The 15,314-nt window shown below is 40.3% G+C and overlaps 1 protein-coding gene across 2 annotated transcripts; it reads left to right on the forward strand.

Annotated features, from left to right (window-relative positions):
* The first annotated feature begins 976 nt into the window (after positions 1-976).
* p4ha1b (prolyl 4-hydroxylase, alpha polypeptide I b) lies at positions 977-15,277 on the forward strand. Of its 2 annotated transcripts, none has more exons than XM_041049425.1 (15): positions 977-1,201; positions 5,487-5,569; positions 5,790-5,886; positions 6,077-6,228; positions 6,639-6,776; positions 7,013-7,252; positions 8,274-8,491; positions 8,591-8,767; positions 9,020-9,090; positions 11,533-11,632; positions 11,875-11,928; positions 12,017-12,082; positions 12,941-13,009; positions 13,572-13,668; positions 13,905-15,277. In XM_041049425.1, the coding sequence occupies exons 1-15, from the start codon at positions 1,188-1,190 to the stop codon at positions 13,973-13,975; spliced, it is 1,647 nt and encodes a 548-aa protein (XP_040905359.1). In that variant the 5' UTR covers positions 977-1,187; the 3' UTR covers positions 13,976-15,277. The 2 variants fall into 2 exon arrangements, with proteins under 2 accessions (XP_040905359.1, XP_040905360.1); XM_041049426.1 differs by lacking the exon at positions 9,020-9,090 and adding an exon at positions 9,899-9,969.
* Positions 15,278-15,314: the final 37 nt, after the last annotated feature.

Here is a 15,314-nt window from a genome sequence, read left to right on the forward strand (position 1 = left end):
TGTAAAGCAAGCTGAGACTGAGCAAACAGAGGTGGATTTTCTACTGCAAGAAAGACTCTCAAAGACTGGATAGGAGTATTTTCCCCACGAGTTTGACATTAATCTTGCTTCACCATCAAGCGTCACACAGTGTTTCTTGTGCTATGCCTCAATAACAACAGTAATCATACAGATGTTTAATTCTGCGACCTCTGTATGACTCAGTATAATATAATAATCCCTGTCATGACATGTTTTGCTTGGTGATAGCTGATAGATCATGTACATTAATAAAGTGTATTTATTACGTTTCTCATCAAAAGGGTTTCTTTTTTTTTTTCTTTAGTTTGAGCCTGAGTCACGCAAACTTTTCAAGGCTTGCAAATACCCAGTGTTTATCACATACACATATATACAGATTCTGCAGTGTTTTCATAAGAGATTTAGCTGCTTGAGATTTTGGCATCTGGAAATATTGGAGTCAGTTTAACAGCTTGCTCCTCTCTCTCTCTCTCTCTGTCACTCCCACTTTTAACTCCACCCTGCAGCAGGAATTCCGTCCCTCCACTCACACTTTTGGGTTGGGAGCAAGGAATTTTCTGGAATGTGAGACAAATTTGAAAAGAAAAGGCTGCAGGTGGGAAAAATATTAGTTTGCTTGGTGAAGTTAAGCACGATAAAACCTCACAAACCATCACCTTGAACACTGAGATTGGGTTCCACATACCTTGTCACAAAAATATATTTGTATACAGTGATTGTTAATTCCGAGAAAAAGAGGAAAGCACATCTGATTTTTGCATTACAGTTTCAACACGTGGCAAAAGGGTGGAGGTCTCTGGTACACATACATTTTACTTATTTATTTTTATTTTACATTAAAACCATAAATACTCATGAAAGGCTGCCACACCACGAGTCAGGACAACCACAGGAACCTCCCCTAGCAATTTACAAACGACAGCCCCCAAAAAACTAGTAGCAGGGTTCTGGATGCATGTGAGGATCTGCACGTAGCATTCAGACTCAGACTTGCAGAAATCCAGCCCTAACCACCAGATGGCCAACAGTGCACCGAATCATCACAAATAGGACGAACCACCGGATTCACTCACTCCGTGTTCATCCACTCATCGTTTACCGTCGGTGCGAGCTGAGACCTCAGAGGACCCAACGGCCGACAGACGCGTTTCTGCTAACTCACAAGGATGCTGTCGTTTAGGTAAATATCGACCCCCGATGTGGATAAGATGACTGGAGCTAACCTGTACAAAAACTCTGCTGCTTTTTAAAGCAGTTATCGTGTCATCCGTGTAGTCGTGGACTGTCTTTTTCACCACATTTTCTGTTTTCAGCAGCGACCGTTAGTCACGACCAACTTCTGTTTTGTATCCATGGATATTGACGTTAGGTTAGCTAGCTAGCTGAAAACTAGCTAAACTTTGATGAAACTCTGGCATTTGTGATGTGTCTCGACAGCAGCTAGTGATATGGTAAGGTTGAAGCGATTAAAGGGACTAAGAGGAGCAAAAACTGAGTAGAGCAATGCAAATATGGTGTGAAAAGAAAACCAAGCTTGGATTTTTTCCCCTATGAAACTAGCGTTTCTCGTTACGGCATTCCTATGCAGTGCAGCGTGGGATGCTGCTGCCATTACTCTAACTGCGTTGTATGCATAAATTTAACAGTATATACTGATTTTATTTGTTAACAGCCAACATTTTGTACACTAACGCTCATACAGTGTACCATATTACACACAGCAGTTGGGGGATTTGTAGGCTAGTAACTACAAGGCTTCTTCCAAACTAGCTTGGGATTAAACAAACAGCACTGACTGCCTTCCAGAAATGAAAAGCCACCCTGCTTTAACTCATTTTGCATTGCTGGGGTTATTGACGGGGGTTATTGCAGGTAAAATGTCTCAGTCAGACTCCATAGTGCAGTGTGCATTTCTCACATGAGTTTCCCCGGCGGGGAGGGGCGAAGACGTGGCAGTCCTCTTCCATCCATATCCTGTGTTATCTGACTCCACAGCTTCACTCCCAGTGAAACTTGGAGAAGGTAGTTGTGATGAAGTAAGTTTCTCAGCGAAGGTACTGTAATACAATGCAGGCTTAGTGTTCAAAAGTACAGTGACTGCAGCGAGGCTGACAAAGTGTATTCAGAATTTGACATTTCAGGATAATACCCCTGGAATATTTGAAATGTTCCTTAGTGTGTGAATGGTGCTCAACAGTTTGTGCGAGTGAGTTTTTAAAATAAGCATACAGGGATAAATCTATTGCAGTGGTGGTAGAAGTACCAGTTTGTGTACCATTTGTGCACCAATGGCTGCCTCAGCCTCTAGATTTTTTAATATCATCCTCATAGAGGTTTTTAGTTCCCTTTGTTCGTACCTTGTCACATTTATTGAAGTTTTATACTTGTTATAAATGCTAAATAAGAGGATTTAAGGTAAAGTGATACCAGTGCTTTTGCTATTTCTCACTTTTATATTTAAAATCCACAACTGTGAGCACTGGGAGTAACTGTTAATGCTGTCATTTATCCTGTTTGCCCTCAATTAACATGAAGCTGTGAAGTAGGGGGAGTCTCCTAATGAACATGTTTGAACAGATTGCTGCTCAGTTTACACATAGTTTGAAAGGCCAGAAAAAAAAGGCAAATTTTTAAGAGTGTTCTTTGTTCAGTCTAAACAAGTGGCTCCACATATGTCTAGCAGATTAAATGTTAAATAGTTTATGGGCCATCAGGAATGTTTTCACACGTCACATACAAACATGTATCCTCACAGACACTTTCACTACCACTCTCTCTCGCATGATACATGGATCTAAATTGTAACTGTTATCCTTACAGCTTTAATCTTGACATTACACTTCTGTAGCATTATAACAAGAGAGACACTGTAGCTGTCACCCTGTCATTACAATAATTGCATTCTACTGAGGTTTCATCCTGGTGGAAATCAAAATGGCAAAGGCACATTTATAGTAATCTGGACTGAGTGGCACCTCAGATTCTAGAAATACAAAAACAGCAGTTAAGCATAATGGTAAATTGCATTTTGCCTATTTCTAGCTAAATACACTTAGATTTGAATTCTATTTAATTTCGCTTTAATGGAACAGGTTGAGTTCCGACAGATTTATTTTCCTGCCTTCATGCTGCCTGCTGCTGACCTAACTTGAAATCACATATGAAGTCATTATTTTATTTTCATTCAAGGCTTGCCGTTGTGGCAGAATGGGAACCTGCCTGAGCCTGTTGTCTGCTTCCACTAAAAGGCATTACAACCGTGAACCGTGCATCTGCATTGATGCATGGTTCATGCATGACCTCTACTTTGCTACCAGGTGCATGTGTGTACACGTGTGTGTGTGTGTGTGTGTGTGTGTGTGTGTGTGTGTGTGTGTGTGTGTGTGTGTGTGTAGCAAGCATGAATGTATATATGGGTGTTTGCAGAGGTTTCTGTGAACATATGTGCATATGTGACAAGTCCTTACAGTGATATTTGTTTCAGTGACTGTACCTGCACTTTTGTGTGTAACCACTCATTTTTATATCTACTATACTAAATATATATTTCATGCTATATTCAACACACCTCTTTACGAAATGAGGGGTCCATTCAGTATTTTGAACATAAGCTTACTCATGGATGTAGAAACTACAGAACCAAGGACTGGATTTTCAGAATGTTTTGTTCTGCCATTTACTGCTAAATAGACATCACTGTAATACTTACAAGCCAATAAATCTATATTGGTCATCCTTGGTGCACTCACTTCGCCTTGGTAGTATGAGAATTTTTCTGTTAAGGACTTCTACATAAGTGTCTTATGTCTCTGTTATGTCTGACCTAGAAATAGTCTTCCTTAGGTTCACAAACAACACTCTCTGTCCTGTCTCTAGTGAAGCAGAGTGATGCTTGGCTAGTTATCTTACTTGTGTTGTATATAAACTACATAATCCATGAAAACATCCAGAGGTCTTACATTACTAATCACTGCTGAATTGGTAACAAACCCAGTATTCCCACTTGTTTAACATCCCTCTGAGAGAGAATAAATACCAAGGTCTGTATGCTCTGCTTCAGACTTGTATAATTTTGGGAAATTGTTGGAATCTTTTGTTTCCACCAAATTCCTCCAAGTCTGCTTCATTTTTATCACAATGTGCTGCACAGAAGTTCAGAAAGCTTCGGCTTTGGCTATATTCTCAGTCTCATATATTTCGTTTGTTCGTTAGTAGGATACATCAAAAACATTAACACGTTTAAGTAAAGTTTGGTGATTTGTTTTGGGTGTTGAGCAAGATACATGTGTAGATCCAGGAGTGATTTCAGAACATGGCATGACACAACATTTTTACCCCTTACTAATGAATTACTTACAGAATCATAAAAAATGTACAAATGTATCCCACGAGTGTCTGTTTCTACATGGTTACTGAGGCAGATCCAGATCCATATATTACTTCCTAAGTAAGTCCTCTGCAGCTGCCCAGTTTCAGCAACAGTACATAAACATATGCACGTATATTAAGATGCTGTGTGTACCTTTCCATGTGTATGCAGTTTAGACAATTCTCCCTTGCTGTCTGTCTGTTCTCTTCTAATTTCTGTCTGTATGGGCTGAAAGATCACAGTGCCAGTCCTCACAGGCGAGAGGCCCAGTGGTGGTTATGGCTGTGCCAATTGCAAAGCCAGACCGGACACAGTGACGGCAACCACAGACTTATATTTGGCTCTGTGTGGCGGATCAAGGCGATTCCCCAAGTTTTTTAGTTCAAGGCTTTGATTACTCTTCTTGTTTTATCCTTTGTTCAATCCGAATGTATATTTTCATTACTATCTCTGTGTTTCCTTAATGGTCAGTTCACTCAAATCACTAAACCCTTTTTTTTTATCCATGCAGATAGTTTTGGTTTAATTTTTCCAGGTAACTGCTTCTGAGACTTCTACTTACGCAACAGCAACATGCCTTTCCTGAAATAATGCCCCAGTTGCTCTGGACAATCCACAGACTGTGTTGCCAACAATTTTCACTGACAGCTATTTTCTAGTTGGAAAAAAAAAAAAAAAGAAGCTAAACTGTCCACAGTAGGTCTGTGGATTATCCGGTCTTAAATTGAACTAACAACCAGGTTTTGAAATCAGTAGGAGCAGCACTGGACTTAGTAAAGGAAGGCAACATAATGAGAAATCAGGGACGTTTAGGACAACGGGGGAAGCAGTACTCTGGATGAGTTGTAAACTCTGCAATGTTTGATGTGGCTCACTGGGAGTAAAATCAAGTAATCCAGACAGTAGATGACTAGCTTGATGTTAGGGTGTGACAGCTTGCGGCATTAAGTGGTGGTTATAATGTGGGTCTGACATGACAGTCAGTTGTCAACTTTGTGACTAACCGTGATGACATTTTTTAACATGCGTGATTCAGTTTTCAAGTATTGTTCACATGTATTGAATAAAATATCTGATCCTCTCACTCTTTCATCAGGATGGAGCTCCCGTGTTTGTGCTTACTGTTGCTAAGCTGCCTGCAGTCGCTCTCAGCCCACAATGACTTCTTCACCTCCATAGGTAAAACAATTAAGCAACATAATGGTACTCGTGTCATAATTAATCAGTCCCTCTGCTGACTTCACATTTTCAAATGTTTCATGTTTTATCACACATATGGAAGAAAAAATAAATGTCATGACTGTACTGTAACGATCTTATTAGTGATACCCTGTGTAATTTTTCAGTGCAGTATTGATGGTGAAGTGCTTGTGTTTCCTTGTGTTTGTGTGTTCCTCAGGCCAGATGACGGATCTGTTGTACACAGAAAAAGACCTTGTCACCTCTCTAAAGGACTACATCAGAGCAGAGGAGAACAAGCTTGAGCAGGTCAAAAGGTGCGTTTGAGGACACAAAGTTACACACATGGATTGATGGACTGATACGCATATATGTACATAATCATAAAATATGATGCACATAAGTTAATGAACACAGTTCTTGACATTTACAATTAATAATTTATTATTGCTTGTGGATTCAGTTGTGAGCAATGCATCTAACTTTGTTTTACCTTCTTTGTGATAGGTGGGCTGATAAGTTGGATTCATTGACAGCCACAGCCACACAAGATCCCGAGGGCTTCCTGGGGCACCCTGTGAATGCCTTCAAACTGATGAAGAGGCTGAACACTGAGTGGGGAGACCTGGAGAGCCTTGTCCTCAGTGACACCACCGATGGTACGAACAAAGAAAGCTAAAAACCTGTTTCAAATATTAACTCGGCAATAATTCAGTGTGCTGATACTGTCTCATGGGTTGGTGTTTGCCAGATGCTACATCGAGTGCCAAAACTTCACCGGAAAGTACTAGAGCATAGTTAGTTTATATTTCTGCAGTGAGCTAAGCCTTTGCACTGAATCTCACAGAATGATCCCCATCATTATTTGACACTGGTCTGGGAGCATTACTCATTAGTTATACCCACATCTTGCTAAATGTAACTATTTCGCCCAAGATCAAAGTCACATCAGACAGTCTCCCTGGCAAATAGCATAAAGTACTTATTGTCTGCATGTTGAGTTGTTATGTATCCCATACAGAATCATCCTACTACACCTTTTCTCTCCTTCCCTGTCCGTCTCTCTCAGGATTTATTTCCAACCTGACCATCCAGAGACAATACTTCCCCACAGATGAGGACCAGACTGGGGCTGCTAAAGCTCTCCTCCGGTTACAAGACACATACAGACTGGATGCCAACACCATCTCTACAGGAGACCTACCTGGTAATGGCCTTAAATCAGAACATACCATATCTACCTGGCACGAAGTGTGCTTATCTAAAGACCATTTTTTTCCCGGAAACATTCAAATGAGCAGACATAAGCAGACTAAGTAACATGAAAGTCAACCATGGAGTATGTGGGGATAGAAGGTTTTTCTTGGTTTCCTTGTGGTCTGCATCATAAATGAGATGATTCTGTTTTGTCAGTGGTTCCCTTTTGTATCTTCTGCATATTAGGAGTGAAACACAAGAGCCATATGACTGTGGAGGACTGTTACGAGCTGGGGAAAATCGCCTACTCTGAAGTGGATTACTACCACACAGAGCTGTGGATGGCCCAGGCCCTAAAACAGCTCGATCAGGGAGAGGAGTCCACTTTAGATAAGGTGACGGTGCTTGACTACCTCAGCTATGCCATCTACCAGCAGGGGGAGATGGAGCGAGCCCTGGAGTACACCAAGAGGCTGCTTGAGCTGGGTGAGTCTCTCCACACTACACAGTAATTTTACAGATTCTTTGAGTTTTATCTAAAAACCTCCTACAGTGAGATAAAATATCATTGGATGTTGTTTGGATGTTTGTAGATTTGGCATTAAACAAAACAGTTTGCTCTGCAGCACCGTTCAGAGATGTGGATAAAGCTTCATAGAAAGGACCAGTTACTGATGCTTATAGAGACTTGTGTACTTTTTTTGTACTATTTACTGACAGAGATTTAACAATCTAAATTTAATAGTAATTAGAGAGGACTTGGTTTGTTATTTTCAATTTCAACCTGCAGCAGGTTGGATTAGATTACAATATTGTTTGTCTTATCTGGATCAGGAGTGAAGAGATTGCGCAGCATTATTTTTTCTTTAAGGTTGTGGGATTTGGTGCACAGGTGAGGTTAATCTTGAAATGAGATTGTTTGAATGTAAGTAGAGGGGGATTTATCCAGAGGGCTAGACTACATAGGTAAACACTCTGATACAGCAAGGATAGGAAAGGTTGTGATTAACAAGAGTGGTGGAATAGTTTGATAAGTTGGTGAAATGAAATTCAACCTAGTGTTATACGAGTAAAAGGATATCCGCAACCTATTGGTGCTAAATACCGTCTAATCAAGACTTGGCACTTTCTGAGCCACATTTAATTTCTAAAAAGTCCTTCTGTTGCATTTGCTCTTGATTGATACACTTGTTAATGAACACTGCAGTATATTTAACAACACTGTGTTGTTTTGGAAACTTGAATTACAAACAATATACTGATGAAGCCTTGGTGGTGACCTTGTTGTCCTACATTTGCATCCATGGACTGATTTGTCCTGTTTTTACATCTTGATTCTCAGAACTGAATAAAGTCAGACTGAACAAATAGCATGTCATTATGTCATGTTGGAAGCTCAGTTATTTTGATTGCAGGCAGTGTGTTATTCTTAGGTGACATTGCTGCAGTCAACACTATTTATGACCACCAGTATTATTTCTGTCGGCCTTGAATTTTCCTGTTTCAGACCCAGAGCACCAGCGCGCCAACGGCAACCTGAAGTACTTTGAGTTCCAGTTGGAGAAGCAGAAAAAGGCTGCGGAGGATGAGGCTGAAAAACGGAAGGAGCGAGGGAAAAGAGAAACAAGTGAAAAGAAGAAGGAGCCCAAGAAGAAGGCCTCCCATCAGGTGGTCCCCGAGAGGAAGAAGTATGAGATGCTTTGTCGTGGGGAGGGCATCAGAATGGTGAGCAAGACAAAAAGATGCACATAAACACAATTTCTAACAAACAGAATACACCTCTGCTTCAACTCCCTTGTTTCCTGCTTTTCTTTTGTCATTCAGACCCCCCGAAGGCAGAGCCGACTGTTCTGTCGTTACTATGACAACAATCGCAACCCCATGTATGTGCTAGCACCTGTCAAACAGCAAGATGAGTGGGACCGCCCTTACATTGTCCGCTACCTTGACATCATTTCAGACGAAGAAATTGAGAAGGTCAAGCAGCTGGCGAAGCCAAGAGTAAGTGATTTGCAGTAGTGTTCTGTGCTGCCAGATGAAATATAAAACCATGTTGGTCATAACAGTTTATTGGGACCTAGTGACTGATTTGTTAGGCTTTTTCAGTTTCTGTGATGGGGTCTATTATTATGAAGGGTGGGAGGTAAAAGCCGTGAGGCTGGTTGATGTGATGCTACTTGTTAGGCAAGCAGACAGGCCCACACAACTTTGTGTGTGCCTGTGTGTGGGTAAATCGTGTCCCTGGCTTCACAGCTACGCAGGGCCACCATCTCCAACCCCATCACAGGAGTGCTGGAGACAGCTTCATACCGGATCAGCAAAAGGTAAGGCAGAACAAGGAGCCACCAAGAACAGAAGATAGAGGAGAGAGCTGAGAGGGAGAATGTGAAGTTTTCTCTTTCTTTTTCCCTCAATGACTGATTCATTCCTCCTCCTCCTGTATTCCTGTCCGTCCATAACACCGTTTCTCTGCCCTTCTGAAGCTTAAAGGCTGTTGAGCTGAAGCACACGATCCAGCTGAGAATGATCAGAGCTTTCTACAGCAGAGAAACATTTGTGGGGATTTGTTTGATTTATAAAGCATGTTTCAAAATATCCAAATGTATTATCTCATGGTCCTTTCACAAATGGCACATAAATGAAAGAAAAGAATGCATTCTTGGAGCCACTGAATATTTGGTTCTTAGAAAAAAAATGTTTGGAATATGCTGCTGTTCCTTGAGGATCTGTTATGGATATGTTTCTGCTCAAGAGTCTGCCATAGAAAAGTAACACGGGAAGATAGAGGAGGGGAATATGTGTTACTTTTTCTTCTAGTTGACATTAACATAGTTGCTTTTTTTGAGCCAGGAGATGTATCAGAGGCAGTCGTGAATTCCCTGCTGGTAAATTTTATTATTTTGAAGTGAAAATTTGGTGTCTAGCATTGCCTCGTGGAACATTCTCTTGGCCCCTCTGAAGAATAACAGTGACAACTAGTGACCAGATCTGCCTTTCTTTTCTCTCTCTCTCTCTTTCCTCGTCCTACTTTCCACTCATCTTCCTGTGTGAATTCTATTATCTTTTTTTCCTGCCTCTTGTTATCTTCTTTTACTCATCCTCCGTGTCCTTCTGCTGCGGGAACTACTGTAGTTAAGGCGAGCCACGGTGCATGACCCCCAAACTGGGAAACTCACTACGGCCCAATACAGAGTCTCCAAGAGGTAAGGGGTCACAGGTCACCAGGAGGGCCACAACGCCTTCACCTCCTCCTCATCCAACTTCATCTTTATCTCTGCGCCCTTATTCAGCTCTGCACCAAGCAAACCATTCAAAAACAATCAAAATGTTTAGCTACAACTGGAAAACTAACAGAGGAGGTTTGAATGTGTTTTAAGTGAAAGCTTAACACCAAACTGAGCTAATACATCATTTAAGCCAAGCTTAACAGTCCTCTGTTGTTTTTTTGATGTAGCTAAAATTTTCTTTCATTTTACCATGTGATTTAGGTATTTCAATAGAACTGCATAGTTGTGACAAGCTTTTTTCTTTCCCCCATTCATCCTTCCCAGGTTATTTGAGATCCAGAACACTGAATCTCTATTCCCGGTTGCTCTTTCCAGGAATGAGTCTGTAGCACATTCTCAGCTCATTACAGCTGCTGTGGTTCTACTATGCTTCTTCAACTTCCATATCAGCCAGAAACTTCCAAGGCCTGAGTCTGGATGGACATACTGAAATGTCCAGATTTAAACTGCAAATGTACCTTTAGTGACTAAATGAATGTATAACTTTTACAGATACATTGCTCACTTTTAGTTGAACTTGCATCCCATGCTAAAAATAGCAGTTTTGGCAGCCCACCAAAGCCCCTAAGTTTCCAAATTCAGTGAACATCTATTGATAGATGGAACAGATGGAGCAATGAATGCACTTAGAAGAGTTTGACCTGTTTCTGAACTGGCTGTAAGACACATAAGGAAAGAATCTGTTGGCTCACATGTGGTCCAACATCCCATCAGAAATATAACTCATTATCAACACAATCTCTGAATAAAAGAAGATGACTCATCTCACAGTTTCTCTCTCTTTCTCTCTCTCTCTCTCTCTCTCTCTCTCTCTCTCTCTCACTCTCACTCTCTCTCTCACACACACATGCAAACATCTCAACATAAATATGCAGAAATTCCACATAATACCCCTACGAGACAGTGGGGGTGGGAGTTGTCCCAGCCAGAGACAACGCCAGAGCCAGAGAAACGGACAATTTAAACTTTATTATGTGGTCTGCAGAACACACACAGGGAAATAGAAAAGATTTCATTGTCATGCTCAGTCAAGAGCTTATTTTATCAGGGGCCTTCTCCCAGGCTGTGGTGTGGGAGTGAGTATGAAAGGCAGGTAGTGTCAGGAAAGTTAAATCTGTGAAAATATTTTGCCTTAGTACTCAACCAGGCTCCTGTGTAAAATGTCCACAGATTCAAGGGCATGCAGTCTAAAATCAGAACAACCCTGTACCCTGAGCTGATTGGAGATTCTGTATCTTGGGCAATTTTCCTGTTTTACATTTTCTTCTCCACTGCCCCTTTCTATCACCTGATTGTGATGCTCAGCTTCACTTTCTTTTTGAGCTTTTCATGGCACATTTCAGCATGATCTCTCTCGGTTGCCCGATTCAGACGAAATCTTTACTACCATCTAGTGGTCAAATGTGTGCTCCACTGACATTACAATGAATTATGTTCCCCTTCTTTCTCAACTGGTCTGCTTTCCCTCCTATATTCCAGTGCTTGGCTCACTGGCTATGATGACAGCATGATTGAAAGGATCAACCAGAGAATCGAAGATCTCACAGGCCTGGAAATGGACACTGCAGAAGAGTTGCAGGTAAAAATGAAGTTAATTAGGTGAAAGTTGTGGACATTCAACCCTTTTAATTCTTCTTCTTTGGTTTTAATTCTGTTTTTTATAAGACAAAATCTGAATCAACAGAGTTCTTATTTACATGAAAAATAAATTCTAACAGTCTCCCTGGTTCTCAGGAAGCTTCTGTTTGTATATGTCTTTCTGTTGGAAACCTGATTTGTACAGTTGTGAGACCTAAATCATATTTTCATTGATTTTTGTAGGTTGCAAATTATGGAGTTGGAGGTCAATACGAACCTCACTTTGACTTTGGAAGGGTAAGACCTTTTGTAATTTTAATTTCTCTGAACATACAGCAGGACATTATAGCAGGACGTTAAACCTGATGTTGATTCCTCTCCACAGAAAGATGAGCCTGATGCCTTTAAAGAGCTGGGCACTGGGAACCGCATAGCAACATGGCTTTTCTATGTGAGTGAACTCCTCCTAAACACACTCAAAGACGAGTGTTGTTAATTTTTAATTCAATGAGTATTGTGACCAAAGTGTCTTAAACTCCTCAGCTGTGTCAGAAACGCTGATGGGTCCATCTTCACTCATGTAAGGGTTCTATCCTAATACTATATCAATATTCTGCAGTAGTTTACAGCCATGACATATAAAAAAGCAGTGGGCTGTTGCAGTTAATACCAAATTAGAACTAAACTGAAGGAATCTCTTAAGGTTTTAACGGGACAAAGTACAGGGTAGATTTGGTAAAAGAAGACCTTAACCAGTCAGGGCAGTGAACTCTTTCACCCCATATGGTGTAAAGTTTAGTTTCTGTGATTAGAAAAGCTGTGTATAAACCGAGCAGTCCCATTCTTGCCAGTGAAATAGCAAAGCTCACTATAAATTTTGTATTTGGTTTTGTTCAGAGTGACACCCTGGTATTATACATCAAGGACTGTCTGCCATCTCTGATTATGGCCTTTGCTAGTGTGGAAAGTCTTTGCTATCACCAAAGCAACATCTAAGTTGAAATAGGTCCTACTATAGAGATTCAGTAAGGAGGAAGTTTCATTTGCTGATACTAGGAAGGAGATGAGGAGAAAAAATCAGAATTCATTTTAGCCGGTGTAAATATTAAATTGATCATATCTATACAGAAAGCGAAGTGTTTTCCGATGTTGAATCAATATAAACATTAAAATTATTATTATGTTGAAATACATGCAACTACTGAAATCCCATAAACCCTGACCTTACAACAGTTTAATTTATTAGGACTTCAGAATTATTTGATTTGACAGGTAAACCCTGAACTCTGCCTCTCTGTCTCTGTTGTAGATGAGTGATGTATCAGCAGGTGGAGCCACAGTATTCCCAGATGTTGGTGCAGCAGTTTGGCCCCAGAAGGTAACTAACCCCTCATGCTACACCCCTTGTTAACATCCATGATTACTGACTGTGTCTGTGTGTGTCTGAAGAGGTTAATTAAATGCTAACTCAGTGTCATGAATTGTGTTTTTGTTTGTTTTGAAGTAGAGTACACAAATAAAATAACATTAACGAAATTAAATTGTGCAAAATGCTGTGCCTGTTGTTTTTGCGACTCAGTGAGGAACAGGACCAATTAGTCAGCACATTCAGTACACTCTTTCACACACTATCTCTCTCACACACACAACAAAATCCTATAATACTATAACAATTCCATGTAAAAAAAGGATCTTGTGGTATAAGTAATTGGCTATTTGTTTAATCCTGTCAGAGAAAGAAAGTTTCCATACACTATAACAATCGCACACTAGCTAATGCACACAAATATATATTTACATTTTACTTTCTGATTATTATTTCACTTGTCAAATGTCTCTGGGAATTAGTTTAGGAGACTAAGACTGACACTCTTGAGATTCTTTTCTTCTCCTGAAGGGTTTGCACTACTGCTAATTTCTGTTGCTTGTGTGTATTCCAGGGAAGTGCAGTGTTCTGGTACAATTTGTTTGCTAGCGGGGAGGGAGACTACAGCACCCGACACGCAGCTTGCCCAGTGTTGGTGGGCAACAAGTGGGGTGAGCTCCTCTTTGTCTGGTTCCCTATTAAACCATCTATAAGACCTAAATAAATATCTCCTATGAGACCATAGTATTTGCTGTGAACAGAAAGTTTATTTTAAAAGCAGCATCAGATGTGGTCTTGAGTTTATAAGACACACAGGATAAACATTTGTATTGTGTCTACAGTAATCAACAGTATATTATATATTACTATATTAACATTATTTATTTTATTTTTTTTCTGTCATTAGTATCAAACAAATGGATCCATGAACGAGGCCAGGAGTGGAGGCGACCTTGTGGCCTAAGTGAAACTGAATGATGGAAAATGAAACCTCCTCATCACCTCCCTGCCCTTCTCCCCCCTTCCCTGTGACTAAAGAAAACTGCTGCAGATCAACAGATGATACATATGGATACATGAGGTCCAAATGGCTCACTCTCTCTCTACAGACACTCCTGTTTTTCCTAGCTGTTGTGCTCTGAGCCCAGAGATTGTTTGGGTCAACGTCAGCCCCTGGACAGTATTAGCATGGCTGTGACAGATAGCATGTTCTTAAGGTTGTCGGGTGGTTTTCAGAAACACTCTTTCCCTTTTCACTCCCTGGTTTTCTTTGCACTCTGTATGAACTCTAGCTCTGTGGTGAGATTATCCGTCAGTAGTGACTGTAGGGACCAGCTTCCTCCCTATCATTTCGAACCTTAAAGGTACAGTTCACATTTTTTAGAGGCCTGTCTGTTTCATTGTATTTATTGACAGAGCAATTGGACCTGAAGTTTTTGAGACAGTTAAAGGATTTTTAAAACATTTTAAACAATGAAAATTCACAGTCAGAATCCACCTTTAGAGCAGTTAATTCATTTTCTCGATCTAATTTATTCAGAGGGACATTTCTGTACATATAACTTCACACTGAACTGGCATACAGTAGGTCACTGACTATCTCTCTTTTCTTTATTTACATGTGGTAGCAATCTCTGACTTCCAATAAGAAGAACAAAAAAAGAAAATCTGACCACAGCCCAGGGTAGTATTTTTTGTGGAAAAAAAACATTATTTCCTGTAATTTGTGTAACTAATCAGAGCATATTTAAATGGCCTAGCTAATCCTACAGCTGTGCACCACTTTATGACATATCAAACACCTTTTTGAGCTGCCTCAAAACTGTAGCCTTTTTTTTGTAACTCATTTGAATGATCAGAGTATGACATTGTTAGGTTTGTTTTATATTGTGTACCATGGGCACACTTACACGTGGATACAGACACAGTTACATACATTTGAAATGCTGCATAGGATTTAGTGTTGTATTTCACAGCAAGACAAAAAAACAACAAGAGCATGAAGGCCAGGGAGAGTGTGGACTGGAGACACTACATTGTGTCGTAACAGGTTTAGATTCCTTGTTTTTTTATAGAGCGATTGATACTAGTGGGTTTGTAACAGTTCCCATGATGACCAGTGCTTTTCAGTGTGAGAGTATATGGGTTTTTAAAGAAAGAATCATTTTATTTATATGTCCCGGGCCTATTTTGTGTTGTTATTTTTGTCTTAAATGAAAGTCTGAAATTGTTTGGGTTTTTTTCTACAATAAAGATACTGATTTTACTGATCTCAAGTTACTAAACAGTCCTGCTGCAGTTTCTGTGCGTGGGTGTT

The sequence above is a fragment of the Toxotes jaculatrix genome, chromosome 11 (genome assembly GCF_017976425.1).
Source record: "Toxotes jaculatrix isolate fToxJac2 chromosome 11, fToxJac2.pri, whole genome shotgun sequence".
NCBI lineage: Eukaryota > Metazoa > Chordata > Actinopteri > Toxotidae > Toxotes > Toxotes jaculatrix.

Bases quoted from the DNA above. Each gene is read 5' to 3' on its own strand.
- p4ha1b (XM_041049425.1), top strand. The intron at 6,777-7,012 runs GTAATGGCCTTA...TCTGCATATTAG, and splicing joins CTCTACAGGAGACCTACCTG to GAGTGAAACACAAGAGCCAT. The intron at 8,492-8,590 runs GTGAGCAAGACA...TTTGTCATTCAG, and splicing joins GTGGGGAGGGCATCAGAATG to ACCCCCCGAAGGCAGAGCCG.